At 36.4% G+C, this 27,157-nt stretch overlaps 1 protein-coding gene across 5 annotated transcripts in view; it reads left to right on the plus strand.

The window, feature by feature from the left end:
• Window positions 1-26,631, plus strand: part of LOC129945430 (serine/threonine-protein phosphatase 6 regulatory subunit 3) — a 32,848-nt gene extending 6,217 nt beyond the window's left edge. For 4 of the 5 annotated variants that reach the window (XM_056055186.1, XM_056055184.1, XM_056055183.1 and 1 more), the window contains exons 4-14: window positions 11,992-12,111; window positions 12,197-12,521; window positions 12,579-12,892; window positions 12,956-13,094; window positions 13,157-13,275; window positions 13,371-13,692; window positions 13,777-13,841; window positions 19,737-20,051; window positions 20,135-20,186; window positions 20,311-20,930; window positions 25,380-26,631. In XM_056055186.1, coding sequence (XP_055911161.1) covers window positions 11,992-12,111; window positions 12,197-12,521; window positions 12,579-12,892; window positions 12,956-13,094; window positions 13,157-13,275; window positions 13,371-13,692; window positions 13,777-13,841; window positions 19,737-20,051; window positions 20,135-20,186; window positions 20,311-20,930; window positions 25,380-25,689 — 2,701 coding nt within the window. In that variant the 3' untranslated portion in view covers window positions 25,690-26,631. The remainder of the gene's footprint in view (window positions 1-11,991; window positions 12,112-12,196; window positions 12,522-12,578; window positions 12,893-12,955; window positions 13,095-13,156; window positions 13,276-13,370; window positions 13,693-13,776; window positions 13,842-19,736; window positions 20,052-20,134; window positions 20,187-20,310; window positions 20,931-25,379) is intronic. The other variant, XM_056055187.1, reaches the window with a different exon arrangement.
• Window positions 26,632-27,157: the final 526 nt, after the last annotated feature.

The raw sequence follows: 27,157 nt of genomic DNA on the forward strand, positions 1-27,157 counted from the left end.
TGTACTTAATTATTGTTTAATATTCCGAAAGCCTTTTGCACTCAATACAGAAAGTGTTCATTCTAAAAAAAATACAATTCTTAATGGCGAACGGGCAATTTCATCTCCTTGTTGCCCATAATCGAGATATGTCGTTGAAAAGCTAAGCTTTACTACAAAAAAAACTCTTAACTACCGGCTTAAAGCAGTAAGTTAGAAAAGATTGCAATAGATCAAAAATGTATTGCAGTAGTATGCCCCTGAGTTCTTAGTATTTGCTACTTTCAAATAACTGAAAAACGCCAAACTAAATGAATAAAAGAAAATAACGTGTAACAGTTTGAAAATTCTTTTTCTTTTAATTTGGTTATCATTTGGATGGTTAAGAGCTTATCGTCGCTCAAGCCATGAGCACTTTAAAAGACAATATCTTCAAACAAACACCTATTACAAGACCTAGTGTTTCCAAAACAAAACAAAATACTTTGAGACAGAAACTAGACGGTTATCAAATTGTATGAACTCGAATGACTTTTGGAAGTTGGTGAACAATTTGAAACCTTTAAAATCCATTCCAAGTTGAACCCCTTGCTTTTGACAGACCATTTTAAAAATTTCCTAACCCAACGCTTGAATGCCGAGCTCTTTAAAGCAGCCGGAGATAAGTTGGTTAGGAGCATGCACCAACTTATCTGTAAGATATGGTCGGAAGAAAGCATGCCCGATGAATGGAACCTCAGTATTATTTGCCCCATCCTGAAAAAAGGAGACCCTGTAAACTGCACCAACTATAGCCGAATCAGTCTACTTAACATCGCCTATAAAATCTTCTCTGCCGTAATATGTGAACGTCTAAAGCCCATCGTCAACAACCTGATAGGTCCTTAGCAGTGTGGTTTTAGACCAGGAAAGTCCACAGTTGATCAAATATTCACATTACGGCAGATCCTGGAAAAAACCCAAGAACACCAAATCGACACCCACCATTTTTTTTATCGATTTCAAGGCCGCATATGACAGCATCTACAAGCTGTATAGAGCAATGTCTAGTTTTAGCATCCCTGCCAAACTCGTCCGTTTGTGCAGGATAACCGTGGAGAATTCACGCTGCTCCATAAAGATTGGAAACAACTTAACAGAACCTTTCGATGTCAAAAAAGGTTTTAGACAAGGTGATGCGCTGTCATGCGATTTTTTTAACATCGTGCTTAAAAGAATAGTGCAGAGCTCACACGTCAACACTAGACCACTATCTTTCAAAAGTCTGTCCAATTTCTAGCATATGCTGATTACATTGATATAATCGGAAGAACTCTGCGTGATGTCAATGGGGCTTTTGTGAGTATTGAGGCAGAGGCGGCAAAAATAGGTACAACGGTTAATGAGGGCAAAACAAAGTACATGCTGTCGTCAAGAAAGGACCTACAACACCGACGTCTTGGTCAAAACGTCACAATTGACAGACGTAACTTTGAGGTAGTCAAGGACTTCGTCTACCTAGGCTCCGCTGTAAACGCAGAAAACAACACCAGCGCTGAGATCAAACGCAGAATAACTCTTGCTAACCGCTGTTTCTTTGAACTAAGAAAGCAATTGAGTGTTAAAGTCCTCTCTCGAGGGACCAAAGTGTTGCTATATAAGACCCTTATCATCCCCGTCCTCCTATACGGTGCAGAAGCATGGACCATGACAAAAGCGGATGAAAGCACCTTGGGTCGCTTCGAGAGAAAAGTTCTTCGTGTGAACTACGGTCCCGTATGCATCGAAGGGAAGTGGAGGAGAAGATGGAACGACGAGCTGTACAGCGACGTAGACTTAGCCAGAAGGGTAAAAGTCCAACGACTAAGATGGCTGGGTCACGTAGATCGCATGGAAACCAATGCTCCGGCCCGGAAAGTCTTCGAATCCGCTCCCACAGGACAGCGCAGTAAAGGAAGACCGTGGATCAGGTGGCGCGCGCAAGTGGAAGGTGGCCTCACCCAACTTGGAGCGTGAAACTGGAGACATCTAGCTAGGGACCGAGCTAGATGGAGAAGTTTGTTGGGTGAGGCCCTAGTTCACACAGGATTGTAGCGCCACCTTAAGTAAGTAAGTATCCCAATTCATGAAGGAAACAACTTTCATTTTGCACATCCGGGTATTTATAGTGAAGTTTTGGACACAGACATAACCAACGAAGAGGTAGATGCAGCAATGAAAAAAATAAAGGATGGAAAAGCGGGAGGCTCCAATGGGATACCAGCGGAATTTTTTAATATGGAACCGTTGAGTTAATAAGTGAGCTTACTGCAGTTTACAATTCCTCAAGAATTTAAGGAATCAATCATTTTTCCGATCCACTAGTCTGAGATATCGAACTATCGAGGAATATCCTTTTTAAATTCGTGTTATAAAATATTTACAGCTGTTCTCTAAACACGGCTCAATAAACGGATTGAAGAAAATAAGCTGTTGAAAGAATTTCAGGCAGGCTTTAGATCCGGTTACTCAACAATTGGTCATATCTTTGTTCTGAAAAGCATTGCGGTATCGAAGACCCGGGAGAATTAATTAAAGATATCTTGTTTGCTTATGATATTGTGGTTCTCGCGCCATCTCCAGAATCACTACTACAACGGTGAAAATGTAGAGATTGTCAAAGAGTTCAAACACCTTGGAGTGATTTTGACAAAACAATTTAAATATGGAAACACATCTGAGAGAAAAGCGTACAAGTGCAAAAGCCGCCATCAGCGCATCTTTGAGTAGGTGTTTCTCAAACAGAAATATTGCACACAGCAGTACGTAAACTGTTTTTAAGGCAGTAGCAAGTTCAATCTTATTCTATGCAGCTCAAGTGTGGGGAGCAAAGCAATGTGAAGATGTGGAAAAATTGTTACGCTTCTACGTTAAAAGGATCTTCCGGCTGTCACCAAATACGTCGAACTATATAGTTATGTTGGAAACGGGATTGCAGCCATTCTTTGTACGAACACTTCGAATATAGATTGATTGTGTGCTCAAAATCATGAATATGGATAATTACCGGTTACCGAAGATAGTGGAACTTCAAACTATTCGAGAGAGGTCGGGATGGTATGCAGAATGGATGAAAATTGCTAGGGAGAGTGACATGGACCTTAAAATAGATAACTTTGATTTCAATCAATGGAAAGAATCACTGTACCACCTAATTGTAAAAGTGAATGATATGTTATGGGGAATAATGCCTTATTGAAGGAACTAGGTCTCTGCACAGGACAATTTACAGTCAACTCAATCACAATTTGGAGGCGAAGAACTATTTCCGGGATGAATACAGCGTAGATGAGATTTCAATGATGGTAAAGCTGCGTGGTAAACTCGTACCTCTTAACTTCATTTACCAATATATTGCTCCTTATGAAATCTACAAGTGAGAGAAGATGTATTTCAGTTCATCAGTAAATGTCCAATTCTTAAAGACATCAGGAGAAATGTTCTTATAACGGGATTTTTGAACGAAAATGAAATTGTATCATTGTTAAACGAAGGCGACGTTAAAAAACTGTATATGTACTGCAAACTGGCTCTAAATTATAGGAAGAGAATTGTTAATGAGAGTTTCTGAAGATAATATTTAAATGAATACATAAATAGGCCTTATATTATATGGGACGCAAAATAACTTTTTTTTAAACTGGAAGCAAAGCATGAGGGTAGCTTCAGCTGTGTGGCACATAGTGCCTTTCTGTTGAAACCAAATGTTGCTAATATCCTCCTCTTCAATTGTTGTGAACAAAAATTCATTCAACAAAGCTTGATAAGCCATTGACTGTAACGACCAGTCCTTGCTCATTTTCGAAGAAAAATTGCCCAACTATGTATGGGTCAAAATCCGCACCCAACAGTAAATTATTTTGGGTGTATCGGCTTTTCAAAAATGGTTTTAGTGTTAAGTTGGAATCCAAAATATTGTAGTTCCATTAAGTAACTTTTGCAAAAGCCTTTGACACAGTAGAGCAAAGATTTATTTGGAAGGCGCTTCTCAATCAAGGTGTAGACGAAAAAATAGTTCGAATCCTAAAGAAAATGTATGACAGGAGCACATCCCACATAAGAACGGAATGCATCGGATCAGATTTTAAAATATCGCGAGGTGTTAGGCAAGGAGATCCAATTTCACCAGCACTGTTTTCCGCAGCCTTAGAAGGAGTATTTAGAAAGCTAGACTGGGAAGACAAAGGATTAAAGATAAATGGCAAATGTCTCTCAAACCTCCGATTTGCCGATGACATTATAATTATCGCAAACAGCAGTGAAGAACTTCAAACGATGCTAAACGAACTATACTCGGAATGCGAAAATATTGGGTTGTCAACAAATCAACAGAAAACTAAAATTATGACAAATGGTGCTTATGATCCAGTTAGTTTTAATAACAATATACTAGAATACGTTGAAGACTACACATACCTTGGTCAGATTATCTCATTCAAAGACAAAGAAAAAAAGGATATAGAGCAGCGAATGACGAACGCTTGGAGGCAGTTCTGGAACGTTAAGCATCTTCTTACATTGAATATTTCGAATAAAACAAGGAAATATGTGTTTGACTCAACAGTTATTCCAGTCCTCACCTATGGGTCCCAAACTTGGCAAGTCACGAAAAACACTGAAATGAAACTCCAATCATGTCAGAGAGCAATGGAGAGAGCTATTTTGAACGTTCATATTGCCCAGCAAATTAACCATCAGATTATAAGAAGTCAAACTAATTTTGAAGACGTTAGACACAGGCTTAAGAAACTCAAATGGGAATGGGCAGGACATGTAATACGTACACCTGATAATCGATGGACAAAATTAGTAACCGAATGGATACCCTTAGAAAGCAAAAGAAGCGTAGGTGGACAACATAAACGCTGGAAGAATGACATTCGAAAAATATGCCCACTTTATTGGAGAGAAGCACTAGATAGAAGAAGATGGAGAAGTCTGGGGGAGGCTTATGCTCAGATAACCTAAAATTATACCTCTCTTTTCAAATAATGTATATATTTAAATTAATTTTAAACCTTCATTGAATTATTTGTTTCTTGTAATTTAATTAATTTTACGTACACATACTTGTTTAAATGTAATGTAAATATGTATATTCAATCAAATGGTAATTATAAATTATTGTAAATTTTAAAGTATTAATGAGTGAATAAAGCTTGGAATAATAATAATAATAATAATAATAATAATAATAATAATAATAATAATAATAATAATAATAATAATAATAATAATAAGTAACTTTTCAACAACACGTAGTTCAAGGCATAGAAAAACATATTTATACCCACAGCTGACCAAATCAATAATGTACAGTTGTGGTCATAAAAATAGCAGTGCTCTCCAAATAAAACAAAAAGGCCTTCAATATCAACGTTATAATATATTTCATTAAACTTCTCATTAAAAGCTTTGAAAGAAAAGAAAACTTAAGGAATTAATTTTCATGCATCAAATTATGTATTATGATAAAACCTTATTCTTTGTTTTACCAATAGAGAAAATTCAAAAACAAATTCCTTTTTCTAGCAAAAAATAATAAAACCTTGAATCCTATAAAAAAAAGTAGTGCAAAAGTCTAGGTACTCCTGCACTTTACTAGTTTTAACTGTTTGAATTTGTAACTGTCCTGTTGGCTTTGTTTTTTTTTGCATGAAGCTTGTAATATGACATGTGTGTGTCAATCAGTACAAAGCGATCGGTCGTGCAGGTTAAGGTTAAAGAAATTTTGTTGTTTAAAACCAAAAAAGCGATGGTTAGAAAAGAATTAACGGTAAATGAGCGTCAAATTATTATTAATTGCCATGAGCAAGGTAAAAGTTATGAGGAAATTAATAAAATAGTTGGACGACCCAAATCTACCATACAAAATGTGATTAACCGTTACAATAAAGAAAACCGAAACGAAAATAAAGGCAGGTCTGGTCGTCCGCGCAAGCTTACAGAAAGAGATGAACGAAAAACCGCGAGTATAATAAAAAAAGATCCATTCAAAAGTGCTCCAAAGATTGCTGTGGACAGTTGCAAGATCGCTCCAGAAATCTGGGTTTAAGTCATGCACACCTCGTAAAAAGCCGTTTGTAAGTGAAATAAATAAAAAGAAAAGACTGGACTTTGCAAAGGATTATAAAAATAAATCAAATGAATTTTGGGACAACGTAATATTCTCCGATGAGTCGAAATTCAAAATGTTTGGCTCAAATGGGCGGATTAGAGTGTGGAGAAAACAAGGCGAAGCCTAAAAACATAATTAAAACTGTGAAACACGGTAGCGGTGGTGTAATGGTATGGGGGTGTATGTCATCCAGTGGTGTCGGGAATTTGACAATAATTGATGGAATTATGTATAAGGCGGTTTATTTGAACATCTTAAAACAAAACTTACGACAAAGTGCAGAGAAACTTGGGATCGTAGACACTTCCAACAGGATAACGATCCCAAGCATACGGCTACAAATGTAAAGTTGTGGATCGCCTACAACACGCCCCACATGCTAGTTGCATCTATAATAGCACACACTCCTTGAAATGACTAGAGTTGGCAAGGTTTTCATAAGATCAAATGCGATTCCGTAAGTGTCATTAGATTCCTTTGCTTTTGCCGCGTCATCTCTCATGCCATTTCTAACCGACTCCACTTTGTTGTTCATGTTAAGTTTGTATTTGAGGCTTCTCGTGACCTGTCTCAAATTTAAGCTTATTGTTAAGAAAGTCACATTTCTTGCAAGAATCTTTTATGGGAACATAAAATGATAGGTTGAAATCATAATTAAAAGTCTTTCGGAATACGTAATCGTGCCATAAATACTGTTACACATTTTTCTTTGAAAATAAAGAAGACAAATATCAAATATGTTATAAATTTTATTAAGTATGATATAAAAAAGAATTCAAAATTTTTGACTTGCTACTCAAAGTGGCCACCCTTAGCCTTAACACAGGCCTTGAGTAGCTTCGGCCAATCGTCTATGGCAGCACACACCTTTTCCTCAGGAAAATTCCCAACTGCGAACTCTGCGCACTGCTGGAACACCCGAACACTTTTTATTGAATAGAGTATTGTTGAGTGGTTTCACCACTTTCCCTAAAACGTCTTGGTAGTTTTTTGCTTTCGTTTTTACACCTTGTTCAAAATACAACTTTTTGGTGCCTTGGTACCTCACTCCCCACTAAACCATGACCGAACTTGGATGGTGGCCCCTTTCGACGCTACCAATTTTATCTTTTGCCTCCTGTGAACTCCAAGCATAGACCTTGTCATTTTGGCGATTGTATTTTTCTTCATGTTTTTCTCGTCTGAAAACATGATTTTACGATACCTTCCATCACCGTAAAGTCTGAGCAATGCTTTTGCTCTTTCCAGCCTAACTTTTTTCAAGGCATTGTTTAATCTCTGCCCAGTCACTCGGCGGTAGGCACCCATCCCAAGGTCATGTTTAATTAGCCGCGACATAGTTCTTCTTGAAATATTCATCTCTCGTGACATGATTTTCTGCTTACGAAGGGGATTTCGGTGAATTCGAGCTGCCACTGCGCGAACTGCATTTTTTGTCCTCGCACTTCGTGGACGACGGGGCCGAGGCTTATCTTTTACGCTTAAGGTATCCATATAACGTTTAATTGTACGCCACACAAACATTCGATTAATACCGAGGTTTTTTAACAACTTGCAAATAAATGAATTAGATTTTCCAGCTTTATGCAGCGCAACAACTGCAATTCTCTTTTCTTCTTTTGAAGACTCCATCTTTGTACTTGTAAAGTAGAACTAAGACTGTACTTTATTTTAAACCTATATAACAGTAGTTATTAAAAACAATAAATGTGACTTGTTGTATGCAGCTGAATGTCAAATTATAGAGGTTCAAATAGTTGTAACAGTATTTATGGCACGACTTCGTACAGGCTCTGATACCGGATTGGTGTGAGAATCTTTGTACAAATTATACATTTTTGAAATGTTAAGATCATTGGATAAAAATTTTCTTTCGGACTTGTGACGGGAGTAATGTGATTTATATGAAGAGTCTTTGATTGATTTAGCTTACTGCACAATTTTGGTGCAGAAATGGCACCGTAAACGGCGGGTTACTATGGCATTTCTGTCCTACGAAAAATTGAGTGCAGAAACAATGTTTCAACAATTTTGTTTATATTTATGAACAAATATGAGCAAATTGATTTGGCCATGTTAGTGAAATAACCCCAAAATTGGAAAAATGAGGGTTACACCATTACTGCTCTCAATGCCTCATGTCATATCATAAGCATTTAGAAATTCTTGTACTAAGCCAGTTGTTATTCTTAATCAAACGACATCCGATTTGGTTCGCATCACTTTGGTATGAGTTAAAACATTCAGAGAACCAAATGTGTTTGCTTTTTGAAAATGTAGAAACATGTTAGACAAAACGCAAAAACTTAAGTCTTAAAAAATTTCAACTTTTAAAACCAATAGGCATCGGCATCTCCATTTAAATCCTATCTGGCTCGAGGTATATTAAACATTTTTAAGACCTAGCTTTTAAGTTGGTAGTGTAGATTTGTATCCTTCAAATATTTATTTAACACACTTAAAGTTATCTATTTTTCTGTCCAGTTTTTTAGATTTGTTACTACGATTAATGATCTATTTTATTCTAATTCATACTTAAATGTGGATATAAGGTAGTAATATTGACTTTATTTCATTATGAAAGTTACAAGCAATTTTAGTTTTTTAAGTCTATTTTGGTTTGGCCCAAGGCCGTCTACTGGATTGGCATTGATTTAAATAAAATGTTAAGTCTATCGAGGTCCCCTTCGATTATGCGTTTTCTGTAGTGTGATGTGCACTTACGGTATATTTGTACAATGGGTCCCAGCCTTGTTCTCCGTTTAATATATCGATGGCAGCAACGTCATTCAGAACATATGAATCGAAAAATTGTTTTCCAATTACCTTTAAAATTGGACATATTGCTTGAAAGTGTAAAACTTCGTCCCTTACTTTCATATTACATATGTTGTATAATATAAGTAGTTCTGGTCGGTGTGGAATGCAATTCAAATTAACTAATCCTCCTCTCATTTTAAGAATAGTGCTTATTTTATCAGTTGTATAGCACCTTAAAAAAATATGTTTGTTCTTCAAGATTGTATTTAAGTTTGCTATAGTACACCCTGTATTGGGAAGCTTGGGCTTCATTGACATATTTTTGATGTACAGTGTTGGTAGTTTTTTCTAAGAAGTTATCAAACTGTCTTCCTAGAGATTCAGAATTAAGATCTGGCGTAATGTCAAGGGCTACTCTACATTCAGAAGCTAGACTTGCATTAGATTTCCTTTTGTTCTTATAATATGCTTCAGGACTTTTTTATGTACCCTCTCTTCCACTGCAATCGCTTTTATCATGTAATTGAAATGCATTTTTAATGTGTTCAAAAACATAGGAGCCGTTCCCGTTTCTAAATGTAGCATGTAGTTGGGGGTACTGCTTGGTAATCTAGTATTCGCTTAAGAAAGTAGAGCAGACATTTTTCAACTGCTTCAAATGAACAGTATCCCAACTCTTGGGCTCCATATAAAAGAATTGTGGATGGTGTCGATCGGAGTAGCTGTTGCTTAGTACTGTGACTTACATGTCTATTACGTATGCATTTGCCCCAAACTGAACATGTTTGTTTAAGCTAACATTAGGGGTGATAAGAACTCCAAGGTACTTGTATTCCAGAACAATTTCAATGGGTTTATCTTGCAAAGTCCACTTTTCATTTCGATTTTATCTTCCGCCACCATTTCTAAATATCATAATTTTGGATTTCGTTAGGTTTACAGAGAGATTCCAAGTGTTGCAGTACCCATCAAGCCGGTTTATCATAAGCTGCATACATTCTACAGTATCTGCGAGAAAAACGATGTCATCTGCACACATAAGGGTTGGAATACTTGTTCGGTCTATCTTAATCCCACCTCTTACGATCTTCGTTATGTCCTTTATATATACATAGTATAAAGAGTAATATGCTCAATACACAGCCTTGCTTCACACCGATTGTAGTCTGAAAACCTTCGGACAAGAAGTTTCCATCCCAAACGGAAGCTATATTATTTGCATACATTGCTCGTAAAGCGTTTATTACTTTTGGCGAAATTCCACATCCATATAGCTTATAGAAAAGTGTCTCTCTAGAAACATGTTAGTTAGCGTAAATATTTTGTCGATTGTGGAATAGTTCTTCCTGAAGCCCGCTTGAAATTCATGAATGATTTTCTCCTTATCTACCCATTGAATAAGTCTGTTAAAAAACACTGCACCAAAAAGCTTGGTTGAAGTATTTAAAAAAGATATTCCTCTATAGTTTGTCGGGTCATTACAATCACCTTTCACTCCCTGGTATATCACTTACTTACTTACGCTACAGTCCGGGGCGGACCTGGCCTCAACCAATATGCGTCTCCAGCCAGCTCGGTCCCTAGCTAGCTGTCTCCAGTTTCGCCCGCCAAGTTGGTTGAGGTCCTCTCCCACCTGGGTGCGCCACTTGAGTCGCAGTCTATCCCTACTGCGCCGTCCCTCGGGATTGGATTCGAAGACCTTTCGGGCTGGAGCGTTGATGTCCATTCGCTCTACATCACCTAGCCATCTAAGCCGTGGAACTTTAATTCTGCTAACTAGGTTATTGTCGCTGTACAACCCGTACAGTGCGTCGTTATATCTTCTCCTCCATTCCCCATTTATGCGTACGGGACCGAAAATCACCCGAAGAATTTTTCTCTCGAAGCATCCTAAGACGTTCTCATCTTTCTTTGATAGGTCCAGGCCTCAGCGCCATAAATGAGAACCGGGATGATGAGTGTCTTATAGATGCTGATTTTAGATGCTCGAGAGAGGACTTTACTTCTCAATTGCCTTCTAATTCCAAAGAAGCAGCGATTTGCAAGAGTTTTTTTTTATTCTTCGTTTGATTTCAGCGCTGGTGTCGTAGTCTGTGTTAATAGCGGTGCCTAAGTCCTTAACTACCTCAAAGTTATAGCTGTCCATGGTGACGTTTTTTCCAAGACGTCGTTGTTCAGTGTCCTTTTTTGATGACAGCATATACTTGGTCTTGCCCTCATTGACCACTTAACCCATCTTCTTCGCTTCCGTCGCAATGGTATATCAGCATTTTCAAAAATGCGATTGAATTCAGATACAAGCGCTGAAAAGAATTTACTCGTACAGTTCTTAAAAAATTCAAATGGAATGCGGTCGTCTCCTGGGGCTTTATTATTTTTACAGTTAAAGATTACATTTTGAATCTCATTTAGAGTTATCGGTGAATCTAGGAATTCATCAACAATCCAGGGTGCTGCATATTGAAATGGCTGGGAGATTTGTGTTGTGCTGAACAAGTTTTTAAAGTGATTTTTAAGTTGTTCCGCTTGCAAGCTTAGTGCGATATTTTTTTTACCATTGACATGCTTAACAGCTTTAAAAAACTCTACTAGGCATTTTGATTTGTTTAAAAGCAAACGCTTGTTTTTTAGAAGGGTGTGGAGTATAAAGTATATACAAAATTATTTTCAAGTTTTGTCTATATTTGAACCATCTGATGAAGTATTTACTTATGCAGCTTGACCGTAGACCCCAAATTGCATTAAGCTCGTCCTCATAAGGCGTATTCTCTTATAATACTCATTTACTTTAAATAAAATACAAAAATAAATAGGATCAGAAGAAAATTAAATGTGTATTATGTTTTGAATAATTAAGTAAGTGAAGGAAGAAGATGTAAATGTAGAATTAATTTAATTAAACTCACTTAATATTATATTAACAGATTGTAAAATATATATCCCTGAAGAAGTAATAGAACGTTGGGCAAAAAATATTGGGATAGAACTTGTTTTATTCGCACTTTTTTAAATAAACTAAAAGAGCCTAATTGAAAAGAGTGATATAAAACTATATTTAGTCCATAGAAAACTACCTACTTTTTTCTGTATCCTATTCTCTTGTTTTTATTTCACAGTTTCACACGTCCAGATGTAATTAAACGGCTTGTAGAATTGATAACGACAGAACCATCAGAAGACTTACCGCTTGCTCAACGATTTAGACATGCCAATATGGCCTGTGAGGTTTTGACTCTGTATGTATATAATTTTAATTTATCCCAATATCCATCATATAGTAAAACAAATTGTCTTTCTTTTTTTTTATTTTTTATTTTTTAGCGGCTTACCGTCCTTAAACGCAAAACTTCTGTCAGACAATGACATCCTACAAACACTGTATTCATATCTTGAAAACAAACCACCGCTGAATCCCTTACTTTCTTCGTTTTTTAGTAAAACCTTTAGTATGCTCTTCACAAAAAATTTCTATCAGGATTGGTTTTTGTATCAGAAAATGTGCCTACAATTAATCGAATACATTAAGTCACAAGGAAATTTCCTAGAATTGATTTTTCGGCATTTCGCCACGCCAGTTATGCCAGATTTGTTAATGCAAATGTTAAATGATGTCGAAGGAGGTGCCCTCAAGAAAAATTTATACGAAGTAAGATTTTTCCAACAAAAATATAAGAATATTTATATTTAATGATATTAATTTTAGTGGCTCACCGAAGAGAGACTAGTGGAGAGACTGATTGCAACCCTAGGCGATGCCAAAGAATCAGAAAAACATGCCAACGTAGCGGAATTCTTTTGTGAGTTAATCACACAAGGTCGTTCCATGCGACAAACCGAACAGGAAAATGATTCTTTCGAGCCAGCATTTGCCGGAAGTAATCCCTTACTGCAACTAATCGAAAGTGAAGAAACCATAACCAGTCTGTTAAATGTAATTTTGGAACCAAGCGTCAATGAGCACGCAATTATATCAGGAATTTTGGTTGTACTTACTTTAGTTAAGCCAGTAGTGTTTGCGTAAGTATTTTTTTTAAGCTAGCCCTAAATTTTGGAAAATGAAATATTATTTAATTTATGTAGAGATGTTGCTGCAACAGATCGTGCAAGAATAATGCAAGAAAGGGAGAAAGATAACCATGATAACATTATTTCGACTGTGATTCGTGTGGTTGGACCACGCCTCAAAGAATTTATTGAAATTCTTCGAAACCCGCCTGTTGTATGGAAACTAGTTATTTTTTAAATGTTTATTTGTTTATCTATTTTTTTTTTTTTTTGAAGAAACCTAATATGTTGATAAATGGAGCCAAAATTCTGCCGCCATTTGGCAGTACACGCCTGGAGATATGCCGACTTTTTACAGTATTACTACAAACTGGAAATGAAGATATCACGAATGCGTAAGTTTTAAATTTGAATTCTCTAACAAATTGTTTAGTTAGTTTAAACTAATAATAAATAATAATTTTTTTGTTTGTTTGTTGTTTGATTATAGAATTTGTGAAACTGACTATTTCAACACAATACTCGCATTGTTTAAGGACTACTGTTGGAATAATTTCTTACATAGTGAAGTGGAAAAATGTTTACATATAGTATTCACTCCGAGCCGATGTATTAACAATAGCAGTATCAATAATAACAATAACATCAGCACCCAAACAACAAAAGATGGTTCCTTTCAAAACGATGATGATCAAATTATGACGGATGAGACTAATCAAAGTCGTGTGAATATTGGAGATGGTAATAATGTCGAAGGTGAAATTGATTCAACGACAAAAGATCATAAAAGTCCATCCGCATTACAAACTTATGTAAGTATTTGAGTGACTCAAAAACAAAATAAAAATAGAAATTGTTATTTAACAATTTGTTTTTTTTTTTTTAATTTTTTGCAGGTTATAGTTAACAGTAAGATAATATCTAAGCTCATCGATTGCTGGATGCATAACAATGAAATGCAGTAAGTATTTGTTTTTTATTTGTTTAATTAATAAACATAAAATACAATGGGGTATTCGAAGTGAGAATTTCTTTGAAATTAGAAACAAATATTACAAAATTTAATTTCTTTTTTAACGAGTAGCAACTCATTTTCTGGTTAAAAGATATTTCAACCTTTTTAGACTCAGTTAATTCATAACTTTAAAATGCAGCTAACTTCTAGAGTAATTTGAAATGTACGAATATTTCTAAATCAATGTCATGTAAAGTCCTGAGCTGGATGTTTATAGGCCCTTAATTATACTCTTAGTAGTACCCGTGGCATGATGACCTTTTTAGACTCAGTTAATTCATAACTTTAAAATGCAGCTAACTTCTAGAGTAAATTGAAATGCACGAATATTTCAAAATCAATGTCATGTAAAGTCTTGAGCTAGAAGTTTATAGGTCCTTAATTATACTCTTAGTAGTACCCGTGGCATGATGGTTAGAGCGTTGGATGCAAAGTTTTCGAAAAGATCATCAATAGTGCTCTGACAACAAAATAATTCCGGATAAGCAGTTCGGGTTAAAGGCGGGCCATGACACAATTCATGCTGTGTCTAAACTTGTTTCTGATATCCAATGGAATAAATCAAAACAACAATGCACAGGTGCTGTTCTGGTTGATTTGGAAAAGGCCTTTGACACCGTATGGTTAGAGGGTCTTTACCTAAAACTGAGCAGCCTTGGCATAAGCAAGCCATTGTTGTACATACTTTATGATATGCTTAACGGTAGAAAGTTTGTTGTCAAAAGTGGCAATGTAACTTCTAAGACAACATTCCAAATTAGCAATAGTTTTCAACGGAGAGCGGTGAATTCGCCGATTCTCTTCTGCATTTACACCAGCGATCTAATAGGTAGTCTTACAAAGGCAATTGCGTACGCCGACGATCTAATGGCGGACAGAACGGCCCGAAAAGTTGAGGAACATCTCACTGACAAACTTGTTAAGGTGAAAACAGCTATGAACGTAGCATGGAAGCAATGTTTTAATAATAAGGAAATTACACATTAAGGTAAATTCAGGGTCTTCGAAGCTGTATCGGAATCGTAAATCCATTATTAATTCAGGTCTTATTTCTGTTTTTTTAAATACATTCGAATTCAATAAATGTTCAGATGACCAACGTTCTTAACGAGTTTTCCATTATTTAATTATTTTATTTATTTAATATATTATAAAATATCAAAAACCATTTAGATATGACAGAGCTGACCGTGGATGGGTGTTGCAATATTTGTTCGTTGCGACATACCATGTAAACTCCGTTGAAGTTCAGAACAAGGAAGTGAAATTGAATATCTGTTTAGATAGATAGATAGATAGATAACTTCTTTATTTACAAAAATTTTTGATTAACAATATTTCTTTTCTTAAGAATAATGACATGGCTTATTCTGCCGTCTGCCTGGAATATCTGTTTATATAAATTGTAGGCGCTCAAAGTAAAATTCTGGTTGGGACCTTTAATAGTAATTTGCTAACCCAAAACGATCTGCTGGATAGGTTACGCACCTTCAGTTTACACCCCGTTAACTCTATTCTACCTACTCATTTTTCTAACACAAGTTCTCTTTTAGACCTATTCTGGGTGAGAGATTTAAGAAAGGTTGTACATTACGACATGATTTAATTTACTTAACTTATGACTTTGAGTTATAGGTCGTTACTCAAAGTTTCCAATTCAGGGATTTTCGAAGTATTGATATTGAAGCGTTAGAGGTAAATGCTAAAATCATAAATTGGGGTACCATCTATCACCTGCCCTCGTCAGATCTTTAAGTCGATTTTCTCAACAAAAATGTTAAGAGGTTGTATGATAACTTTGTTCAGGTACGATCAAAAGTCGTAGAAGCGGGAAATCAACCTTGGTTAACGTTGTATATCCGTTCCCTTATGATAAAGCGAGATCTTGCATATAAGGCTTGGGTACGATATCGAGTAGGCGCACTTACTGCTCGCTACTTAACAAAGTGGTGACCGAAATAAGAAATGCCAAAAGGCGTAGTTTTTCAAATTACCTAAGCTATTCGCCAGGAGGTCGAAAATTATGGGCAGGTTAGGTTAGGTTAGGTTATAGTGGATGTCCAAGATGGAAACGGACACACTTAGGCCAGTTTAATGGCTCATTGTGATACCACATGAATCTCAATGGAACGTTACGAAACGTGAGAGGCTGATTATACCGGTATGATTTAGATCGTTAAGATCGTTAAAGAAGAATTCTCCTAGGTAATTCTTGCGTTTTCGAGCTAGAGCAGGGCATGTGCAGAGAAGATGAAGAACCGTTTCTTCCTCTTCCTCGTCCATACAGCTTTTGCTTCGTCATTTGAGAATACGCCTAGTCTCGTGGCGTGCTTTCCTAGACAGTGTCTGGTTATGACACCTATTATCGAGCTTATATGCGATCTCCTTAGAGAGAGCAAGCACCTTGAACGTTTTAAATCCAGTGTTGGCCAGATGTTTTTTGTGGCTTGACACGTAGTGATGTTGTTCCACCTGGTGCCTGCCCTCCTCGCAGCGTTTTGCATTAGCAACAGTTTACAAGTAGCGATTGGTATGCCAGTACTTGTCAAACGTGGTAGAATGGGCTGTACTGTACCGTTCCTGGCGAGTTCATCTGTCTTACAGTTACCTGGAATGTCTCTATAGCCCGGCACCCAGCAAAGGTGAATATTAAACTGTTGCGCCATCTCCATTAGAGATGATCGACAGTTATGGACTGTTATAGAGTTTGTAGAGACAGAGTCCAGAGATTTGATAGCGGCCTGGCTGTCAGAGAAAATACGGATATCAGATGTTGATATCACGTTTTCTTTGAGCCAAGACAAGACTTCCTTAATCGCCAAAAGTTCCGCCTGGAACACGCTACAATGATTGGGAAGGCGGAATAAGAGACTTAATTTCAGTCGTTCAGAGTACACACCTCCACCAACCCCTTCTTTGGTTTTTGATCCATCTGTGTAAAAATGGATTGACTCATCCTCCAAGAATGTCCTATCCTCCCAAAAAGATCTGGTAGGTATACAAATCTGGAAGTTCCTGTCGAATTGTAGTTGGGGGATGGTGTAGTCTGTGTGCTTTGGAATTGATTCTAAGTACCTTAGAATTACGGAGTGGCCAATGTTGTTGTAAGTCCACTGCGACGAAGCATTGAGGCGAATAGCAGAGCTTGCAGCTATTTGATTGCTAAATATGTCAAGAGGTTTAAGGTAGAGCAACGTGTCCAGTGCCGCAGATGGGGTCGTGCGAAGCGATCCGCTTATACATAGGCAGGCTGAACGTTGGACTTTATTTAACTTATCCCTGTTTATACCTTTCTCTAAAGCAGTCTACCATACTGCCACACCGTACGTTAAAATCGGTCTGATTACCGATAGGTAAAGCCAATGCGTGATTCTTGGTTGTAAACCCCATTTATTACCAATAGCTTTTTTGCAAAAAAAGAGAGCTACAGTAGCTTTTTTGACTCTTTCCTCTACGTTGCGTTTCCAATTTAGTTTTTTGTCTAAGACAAGACCTAGGTATTTAGCCTCGTCTGAGAATTTTAATTGGATTCCTTTAATGTAAGGAGGGTTGGCAAATGGAATTTTGTATCTCCTCGAAAATAAGACCAGATCGGTTTTGTGTGGGTTAACACCCAGTCCACACCGATCAGCCCAAAGTATTAGTCTGTCCAAGGCATTTTGTAAGAGTTCTTTTAGGATATTAAGATGCTTTCCTGAAACTTCTATAGCAACGTCGTCCGCATAGGCTATCACTCTGAAACCCTCCGCATCCAGACTAGTTAGGATTTCATTCACCACTAGGTTCCAGAGGAGAGGGGATAGAACACCACCTTGCGGTGTCCCTCTACTAACGAATCGTCTGCTAGAAGAGTTGCCCAGTTTTGAGTTAATTATTCTGCTAGTAAGCATTAAATAAATTAACTCCCGAAGCGAACTCTCTACATTTAGAGATGTCAGTGCAGAAGTGATTGCAGATGTGTCCACGTTGTTTAAGGCACCTTCGATGTCAAGGAAAGCAACCATAGTGAACTCTTTATGATGGAGGGAATATTCGATGGTGCGTACTAAAGTGTGTAACGCTGTTTCCACCGATTTACCTTTACAGTAGGCATGTTGAGACGAAGACAGAAGTCTTGTATCGATACGTGCCCTTAAATGGATATCAATCAATCTTTCAAGGGTCTTAAGAAGGAATGATGATGGACTTATAGGTCGTAGATCTTTAGGATTGACTTGGGAGCATTTACCAGCTTTAGGTATAAAAACAACTTTAACTTCTCTCCATGGCGAGGGAACATGGACCAGGTAAAGATAGCTGGTAAAAAGTGCCTCAAGGATTGGTGCATTTATATCAGAAGCCTTTTCGGCTGGTATTATTCCATCTGGTCCTGCAGCTTTAAATGGTTTGAAGCTGTTGGGAGCCCATTGTAGCTTATCCTTTGTGATCATGAATTATGGGCAAGTCTGCGAAACTTTAGTTTATCCAAGAGTAAATTTTACCTCAGCTCTGAAATAGATAAAAATGTGCTGAACGAAAGATTTTTTAGTTCTTCTGTTGAAACCTCAAGTTCTTCAAATTCCCATTACCATGAAGTTACTAGGCCTGCGTCTATAGAACCAGTTACCATCTCTGGTTTCGGTTTTTCCTCCGTCGACTCTGCCAATGTTGTTGAATCAATTCTCTCAATTAAATCAAAAGCCGTTGGCATTGACGATATACATCCATCATTTCTCCAAATTTTACTGCCTATTCTTCTACCATACATAACCCATATTTTTAACTTCATCATCGTGTCTGGTCACTTTCCTATGCAATGGAAGCTAGCAAAAATCTTACCAACAAATTTCAAAGGGATAGAGTTCTGGCCAATTACTATTTTGTCCTTTTTGTCTAAAGTCTTTGAAAGACTCATTCAGAAACAATTAAATAATTTTCTTAATGCCAACAATCAATGTTATTAAAGGCTTGAGGATGTCAATGTATAAAGATCATGTGTCATTTTTAGTCCTCTTAGATTTTTCGAAAGCTTTCGATTCAGTTGACCACACATTATTACGCAGTAAACTTATTAACGAATTTAATTTTTCTTCTACGGCAGCAAACTTAATTTTTTCATACCTTACAAGTAGATCACAAGCTGTGGAAATAAATGGGTCGCTATCAAATTTCCTACCGAATTTAAATGGCGTTCCGCAAGGCTCCATTCTTGGTCCATTGTTGTTTTCAATGTTCATACATAATTCAATTTTGTTCCATAGCTTTGTACACCGATGATGTGCAGCTTTACTTAAATTGTCCCCTTAGTTTAACACTACGTTGAATGCTTAAATGAGGATCTTGAAAGGACAAAGAATTGGTCCTCAGCAAATATGCTTTAACTAAATCCTTTGAAGACTTAACATATAGTTATTTCCCAATCTGTCTTACTTTCCTCGTATTGTCATGAACCATACCCCGATAGAATTCGTTGAGACGGCTAAAAATTACGAATAATATTTAATCGTTTTTTAACATGGGACAACCACATTAACACCATAATTGGTAAGATTTATGAAGCCCTGCGTCATTTTTTTGCGGGCCGCTTTTTTTTGGACTTCGAAGATATGATCACATCTCAGAAATGTCAAGTCATTTTCTCAACATTTCATTTGAAAGCATGCTCAATTTTCCGACTACTTTCTACTACTTTCACAGACACCTCGCTATCTCTTCGACAGAATATAACGAACCTCATCTGTCAGATCATTACAACTTATCAGCCCACGTTACTCTTCTCTTACTTCTGAACGTCAATTTTTTGTATATATATATTTATACAAATACACCAACTAATACTAAATTAATTAATTTTATTTATAGAAAAGCTGAAAATGGACGTCGTTTAGGCTATATGGGTCATTTAATGAAAATTTTTAAACATATTACCGCATGTATATCAGAATCAGATCATATCGGTGCCTTAATTGAAAGTAATTTAAGTGATACTGAACTAGAACAGTGGCAGTTGCTAGTCCAACCGGACGATGGTGAATTCACCTTGGCATTAGCTTTACAAAATCGAATGTTAGCTAATTGCAATGCTCAAGAGTCGGTTGATTATAGTCAACATTTGCCTAAAGAGTTTCTATCTGATGATTTCAACACCGAAGTACTTAGTGACTTTGCAGCATCATTGTAAGTTATAAATATGAAAGAGAGACTTACACTTACACTAAATTGTTAATAAAATAAAAAAATATATTATTAATTTCTTTCAGAAACAATTTATACATCAATTTGGATGAAGATCCAATAACTGAAATATTAGAGGTAAGATATCGCCAACTCCCAAACAAAAAAAAAATTCAATATCATTTCAAAATATCGTTCTCCATCTCATTTGGTTTTTTTTCTGCATTCTTATACAATTCTAAAAGATTCTCCGTCTCTATAGACGGAGGACGTGTACTTTGATGCGTTTATTGATCAACTTTTGAATGCTTCCGAAACAAAGAATCAATCGTCATTGCACTCCTTTAGTCATTGGGATGCTGGATCTACATCGGCTGGGGGTGGTGGAGGAGGTGATCCGTTTATTGATTTATCACTAATTGGCCAAGAGAATTCTTCAGATTGTAATCAACAAAATTCAGCGTCAATTGGTGGTGGTTGGGCTGATTTTCCAACAGATAACTTTGCTGATTTCGATGCTCATTTCAGTGCATTTAGCAATGATATGGGTATTAGCGATAGAAATGATAAGGAAAATTTAATATTTTCCATTAATGATGCCGCCCCCGCCGTTAATTTATCTTTTATTCCTACGTCACCATCGTCGCTAACACAATCAGAATTTGATAATAATGCCAATGTCGAGAAGACAACATCGATTGATCCTTTTGAAGAGGACGATGCAGAGGCTAATTTTGGCAGTATGACAGCTGAACAAACTAACTCGAATAATTTCGAAGATGATGCTTGGACGAGGACTAAGGACAATGAGTCTGTCACAAATGCGACTGTATTATCTAACGGCCCAACAGCTATTCAGGACACAAAAGACATTGAAGAACTGTAAGTAAAATTTTAATTTTAAGTATTTGTTTAATGTATCATATTTTTAAAATAGTATTTGATTGTTGAGCTTTTTAGTTTTAGATTTCTGTCTGCACTCATTTTTTAATTCAAATTACTATGTCAATATTTGTTCGGGAAACTTGTCATATAAAATCAAGTCGTTACTTCCGCCAGATAAGTGACATATCAAAAACCAACTTTTGTATCGAAGGTTGAATCCATTCACTTCATGATAGCACGCTTTCCGGAATTATCCTTCCTCCCATACGTGGTTATCGGTACTCCGTTCGATTTTTCCCACGAACGCGACTAAGAGGATTACGTGCCTTTTACTAACCACCCAAGTCTTAGGTGCATAATGTATGAGTATTGGCAGCGCTAATATGATCACAAGTTTAATTCTCCTGGGAATGAGAACTTTTATCCCGAACAGGGTTAAAAGCATCATACCTAAGGAAAACGCATGGTTTGATGCTAGCTGTAAAGAGGTTATTAGGGTCAAAAAAGTAAGTTTCCGTTACTATAAAGCCAACTCTTTTGGGGAAAGCCGGAAGAAGTTCAGTCAATCCAGGAAGGCAACGCTCATATTTGATGTACCGACCATATTTACAAAAAATACAAAAGGGTATGGAATGAGGAATTATTCCTTTTCCTCTGTTCCTACGCTTGTTGTCATTGATACTCCTTTTGTGAGCTCTTTAGAGTAAGCTAATCTCTTTGATAAGCATTTAGCCGCCAATTCTATGCTGCCAGTAAGTTCTATGACTCCGCCGATTCTATGGGACCAATCTTATAAGAGATCTAAACACACATAGATCCGCTAATCCGGATGGTATCCCCGCTATTGTTCTGAAGAGGTGTTCTTCAACGCTGACAAAACCACAGTGTAAGCTTTTCTTTTTAATCTGTTCTACTCAGGTCTCGTTCCGAGAGGAGGGAAAACTGCATTTATCCAGTCCATCCCAAAAAAGCCGAATCTTACTCACCGTCTAATTACCGACCAGCTTACGTCCCTTCTTTCCAAGGTCATGGAAACGCTGATTAATTATCAGCTCAAAAAATATCTTGAAGATCGAAAGCTTCTTAATGTACGGCTTTCGAAGAAATAGGTCCACTGGAGCAAATCTTTACATCGCTTTAGAGAAAGTAAGATTATTTCCCTAGATATTTAAAAAGCATTTGATAGGGTTTGGCATCAGGATCTCTTATCAAAAATGCGTGCTTTCGGTTTTCATGAATCCCTGCTTCGTTGGATTAGTAATTACCTTTCGGATCGTTTAATACAAGTAGTATTGGATGGATTCAAGTCTGAAAACCATAAAATAAATGCTGTGCCCCAGGGCTCTGTCCTATCTCCAACACTCTTTCTAATTTTTATTAAGGATCTCTTGTCTGCAACATCTAACCCAATACATTGTATCGCTGACGATAGTACTCTTAGCTTTTCATATTCGTGTTTAGACTCACATCCCTCTTCATCTGATGTGGAACTGCAACGACAAAATATGATAAGTTCAATAAATTCTGACCTAAACAGCATTGTTTTGTCATCCATGGATGACACTTTCATCAATGAGACTGAGGTTAGGTTAGGTTATAGTGGCTGCGGATTCAGAATCCACACACTAAGGCCAAAAGAAAAGGCCCATCGTGATACCACATGAATCTGGGATTATCAAAAGAGTAGTCTCCCAGGTGAAGTCTGAGTCTTAGTGAAAGAGCAGGGCAAGTGCAGAGAAGGTGAGAGATTGTTGCCTCTTGCAGAAGTCATTTGAGGGTACATCAAGTCGTACTGTGTGGCTGCCTATAAGACAATGTCCCGTAAGGACACCTATTAGGGAGCTAATATGAAGTCTGCTTTGAGATAACAAGTCTTTAGAGCGCTTTAAGTCCAGTGAAGGCCATATGAGTTTTTTGGCTTTGCATGTTGGTAAATTGTGCCACCTAGAGTTTGCTATCGCAAAAGCTGTTTCTTTTAGCATAAGTTTACATGTAGCTATCGGTATACCTATCTCCTCCCTTTCAGGTGAAATAGGCATGGCGGTTCCATTTGCGAGTTCAGCGGCTCTACAATATTGTAGATTTATGTTTGGTAATGCAGGCTGTTATGGTCAATTGATTTTAAATGCAAATAAAAAACTTTATTTCATCTTTTACCCAACGTTTCGTCGCTACTCACGACTTCTTCAGGCGTTTTTATTATGATTATGTTGTTTATTTGTTGTTGTGTTTTACATTGTTTTGTTTTTTAAATCTTATTTTTATTTTGTTTTAAAAAGGAAAATGAAAGAAAAATATTTAAACTATTTAATAAATTAACATTAAAAACAAGAGACTAATAAATTAGAAAGACAAACATAAATTATCACAGTGTAGTTCAGGCCCTTATTTTATTGCTCTACAATTTCCCGTGATGTCTCTGTGGCCCGGCACCCAAATTGCTGCGCCATCCGATTGAAAGACGCTACAATGATTAGGGAGGCGGATTGAGATGCTTAGATTAAGCTTTTCTGAGTACACACCACTACCAACTCCCTCATTTGTCTTGGATCCATCCGTATAAAAGTGAAAGCTTTTGTCATCCAGGAGTTTTTTGTCTTCCCATTCAACTCTGGATGGAATGGATACCTAGAAGTTTTTTTTCAAATTGGGATTTCGGAATAGTGTAGTCTATTTACTTTGGTATAAAACCAAAGAGGTTCAAAATGATGGAGTGCCCAACATTGTTGTTGGTCCATTGAGATAAGGCGTTGAGTCTTATAGCTGTACTCGCTGCCACTTGTTTGCTGAATATGTCGAGGGGTGTCAGATGGAGGAGTGTCTAACGCTGCTAAGGGTGTGGTTTTTAATGAACCGCTTATGCAGAGACATGCAGTGCGTTAGTTTGCCGTAGTATGTGACTTTCTCCAGTGCAGTCCAACATACTGCAACCCCGTACATAAGTATTGGTCGGATGACCGATGTGTTGAAAACCCCATTTGCTTCCTATGGCTTTCTTGCAAATGAAAAGAGCTTCTGTAGCTTTCTTAACTCTTTCCTCAATATTAGGTTTCCAATTTAATTTTTGTCTAATATCAGACCAAGATATTTGGCTTCATTGGTAAAAATTAGTGGTACACCTTTTATTGAAGGGGGTTCAATTACTGGGATCTTGTATTTCCGTGTAAAAAGGACTAGGTCTGCTTTTTGAGGATTTATACTAAGTCCGCAGTGATCAGCCCATCTAGTGAGCATATTAAGTGCGTTTTGGATGAGGTCTCTCAGTGCATTAGGATATTCTCCTGTGACGGCGATAGCAACATCATCGGCATACGCAACCACTCTGTAGCCTTCCCTCTCAAGGGACATTAGTAGATCGTTAACCACTATGTTCCACAGGAGAGGGGACACAACACCACCTTGCGTAGTGCCTGTACGAACAGACTTTTTCTCACAAAAATCCTCCATCTTAAAGTTGATGATCTTGCTTTTTAGCATTAGATTAATAAACTCACAGAGCGAGTATTCGACGTTAGGGTAGTCATAGCAGAAGTGATAGCGGATGTGTCAACGTTGTTGAAAGCGCCCTCAATATCCAGGAATGCAACCATAGTATCCTTTTGCTATAGGGAGTATTCGATAGTTCTTACCAGAGTTTGCAAGGTTGTTTCTACCGATTTCCCTTTGCATGCTATTACGTACATACATGGATATCAATCAATCGTTGAGTTTTGAAAATGAATGATCATAGGCTAATAGGTCTTATATCTTTAGGGTTGACATGCGAGCAAATGAGACTGAACACCTCGTTATGCTCGGTATGTGTGCCACCAACCGCACTCTTGTGGAACGGTCACATACGCGATGTCGCCTAAAATGCCGCAAGATGTTTGCGTTTTCTTAGGCGATGCAAGAAATATTTCACCCTTTCTGATCTGGCTGCTATCTACAAGACTTATATACGTCCAAAGCTTGAGTATAACTCCCATCTCTGGGCTGGTGCTCCAGCAACTTACTTAAGTCTCAGATAATATTGAACGTAGAACATTTAAATTGATAGATGATATTATCATTATAAGTTCATTTCATAAGGTTTCTTATCTGAACTTTTTTGTTTACCGTTATTTTAACGGTTTATTCTCTAGTGAAATAGCCAGCTGCAATCCTCTCCTTAAACAGTAATACTCGCGCTTCTAGGAATGCTTATCAGTATTCCCTCGAGCCCAACTTCGGCCGTACTATCAAATACAGAGATTCGTTCTTTAGCCGTACTACGCGAATGTGGAATGCCTTACCACACTGTTTTTCCAAGTAATTGCAATATTCAGGTTTTTAAAAACAATGTGCACCGACATCTCCTTTTCTTATTGCTCACACTGTGTCACCTTAAATAAATTATAATATTGTCATTAAATGTTAAAGATAGCCAACATAACCATTAAATTAAAATTATTATTTTCGTTTTAGTTCCAACCAACTTAAAAACTCCTCCATCACCGAAAGCAGCTTACTTTCATCGACCACAACAACAACAATAACAACTGCAACAACAGAAAACCCCGCATTACTGTCAACATTCAACGAAGACAAAAACGACGAACAATTAAAAATTGCTTCATCAGAAAACATCACTCTAGAGAAGAATCCACCATCATCCGCCAACGAATCATTGTGCCAGGAGAATGACACCTCCACCAACATCATTTTAGATCAGGATAGTAATACGAATAGCTCACCTGCCGCTACAGCCGCCGAAGAAATCACGCCAGCTTTATAATTTTAAAAAACAACTAAAACCCCCTCCAAATCAAAAACAAACAAACAAATCATGAGAGAAAAATTAAAAAAACAACAGTTATAAGATTAAATAGTAGTTCATACAAACATAATTATTGTAATTTTCAGTTATAGGATTTTTTTTTAAATAGCAAGTATACATCTTAAAAAAAAACCTTAAGTTATATTTTTATTTTTGTTTTACAACATTTTTTTTTTCTTTCTTTTTAATCTCTCGCTAGTTATTGTTCTCTATTTTGTTTGTGTGCTTTTTTGTTTTCATATTCATTATTTTAATAAAAAAAACAGTATAATATTTAAATGCATACAAAAGATCCTATAATAATAAACTAAATCAAACCTCAAACCACAATCCCGCCCATTAAAACGATTTCAGAAGAAAAACAAAATACAAAAATAAAACAAAAGTAAATTGCTCAGCAGGCCAGAAGATTATCTTCTAAGTAATAAATAATATTTAAAAACAAAATAAAACTTATCATTATCTTTTTAATTATTATTTCTTTATTTTTATTAGAGCTAGATAGCATGCAGCTTCTATTTTATATTGTTTTTTCTTTTTGTATTTTATATAGCAATATACACACTAAAATGGCACAAGTTTTTTTTAAGTATCTTATCTATCTCTGAAATATCTGTGATATTAAATGAAGTTGCAGGGTATTAAGAAGAAAATATAAAACAAAACATTAAACAAAACAAAAAAATTAAAACAAAGATAGATTTTAAATTTGCTTAATTGCACACACATACACACACATACACAAACACACAACATTCATACACTTGAAGAATATTTTCAATTTTATTAATAATAAAATAAAAACAAAAATATATAAACAAATGAAATTGATTACGAACTTAAAGAAAACAAAAACATAACAAAAAAACATGCTGCAGCAGACAGACCACAGAAAAGCAATATTATTAAAACTGAAAAATAATATAAAAATGTATCCCCCAGCAATTAATAATAATAATACAAACGAAAGAAGAAAACTTAAAGCAAAAATTAATGTTTCAAAACAAAATTTAAATTAGCTATACAACTTAATTACAAACAAAAAAAATAAACTCAAAATAATTTAAGGTTTCTCCTTGGGTGAAAAGCAAAACAAAAAAAAAATTAAAATACAAGCATAACAGTGTAAATATAACAAAAAAAAGATATATTTATAAACAAATGAAAACACAAAACGAAGTTAATTCTTTGGTAGATAAATAACAAAAACAGAAAACAAAATAAACCAAAAAATCATAAATGACGACGAATTTTTTGTGAAATGCAGATTCAAATATGCATCTTTCTCTGTCTCTCTCTCTCTCTCTGTTATAAGAACTTCCTCTCTTTCAGTTCAAACCTATCTTAAAAAAGAAAAACAAAATTAACAAAATCATTCCATATACAACATTTAAAAAATTGTTCATTAACTAATAGAATCATACAT

The sequence above is a fragment of the Eupeodes corollae genome, chromosome 2, assembly GCF_945859685.1.
Source record: "Eupeodes corollae chromosome 2, idEupCoro1.1, whole genome shotgun sequence".
Lineage (NCBI taxonomy): Eukaryota > Metazoa > Arthropoda > Insecta > Diptera > Syrphidae > Eupeodes > Eupeodes corollae.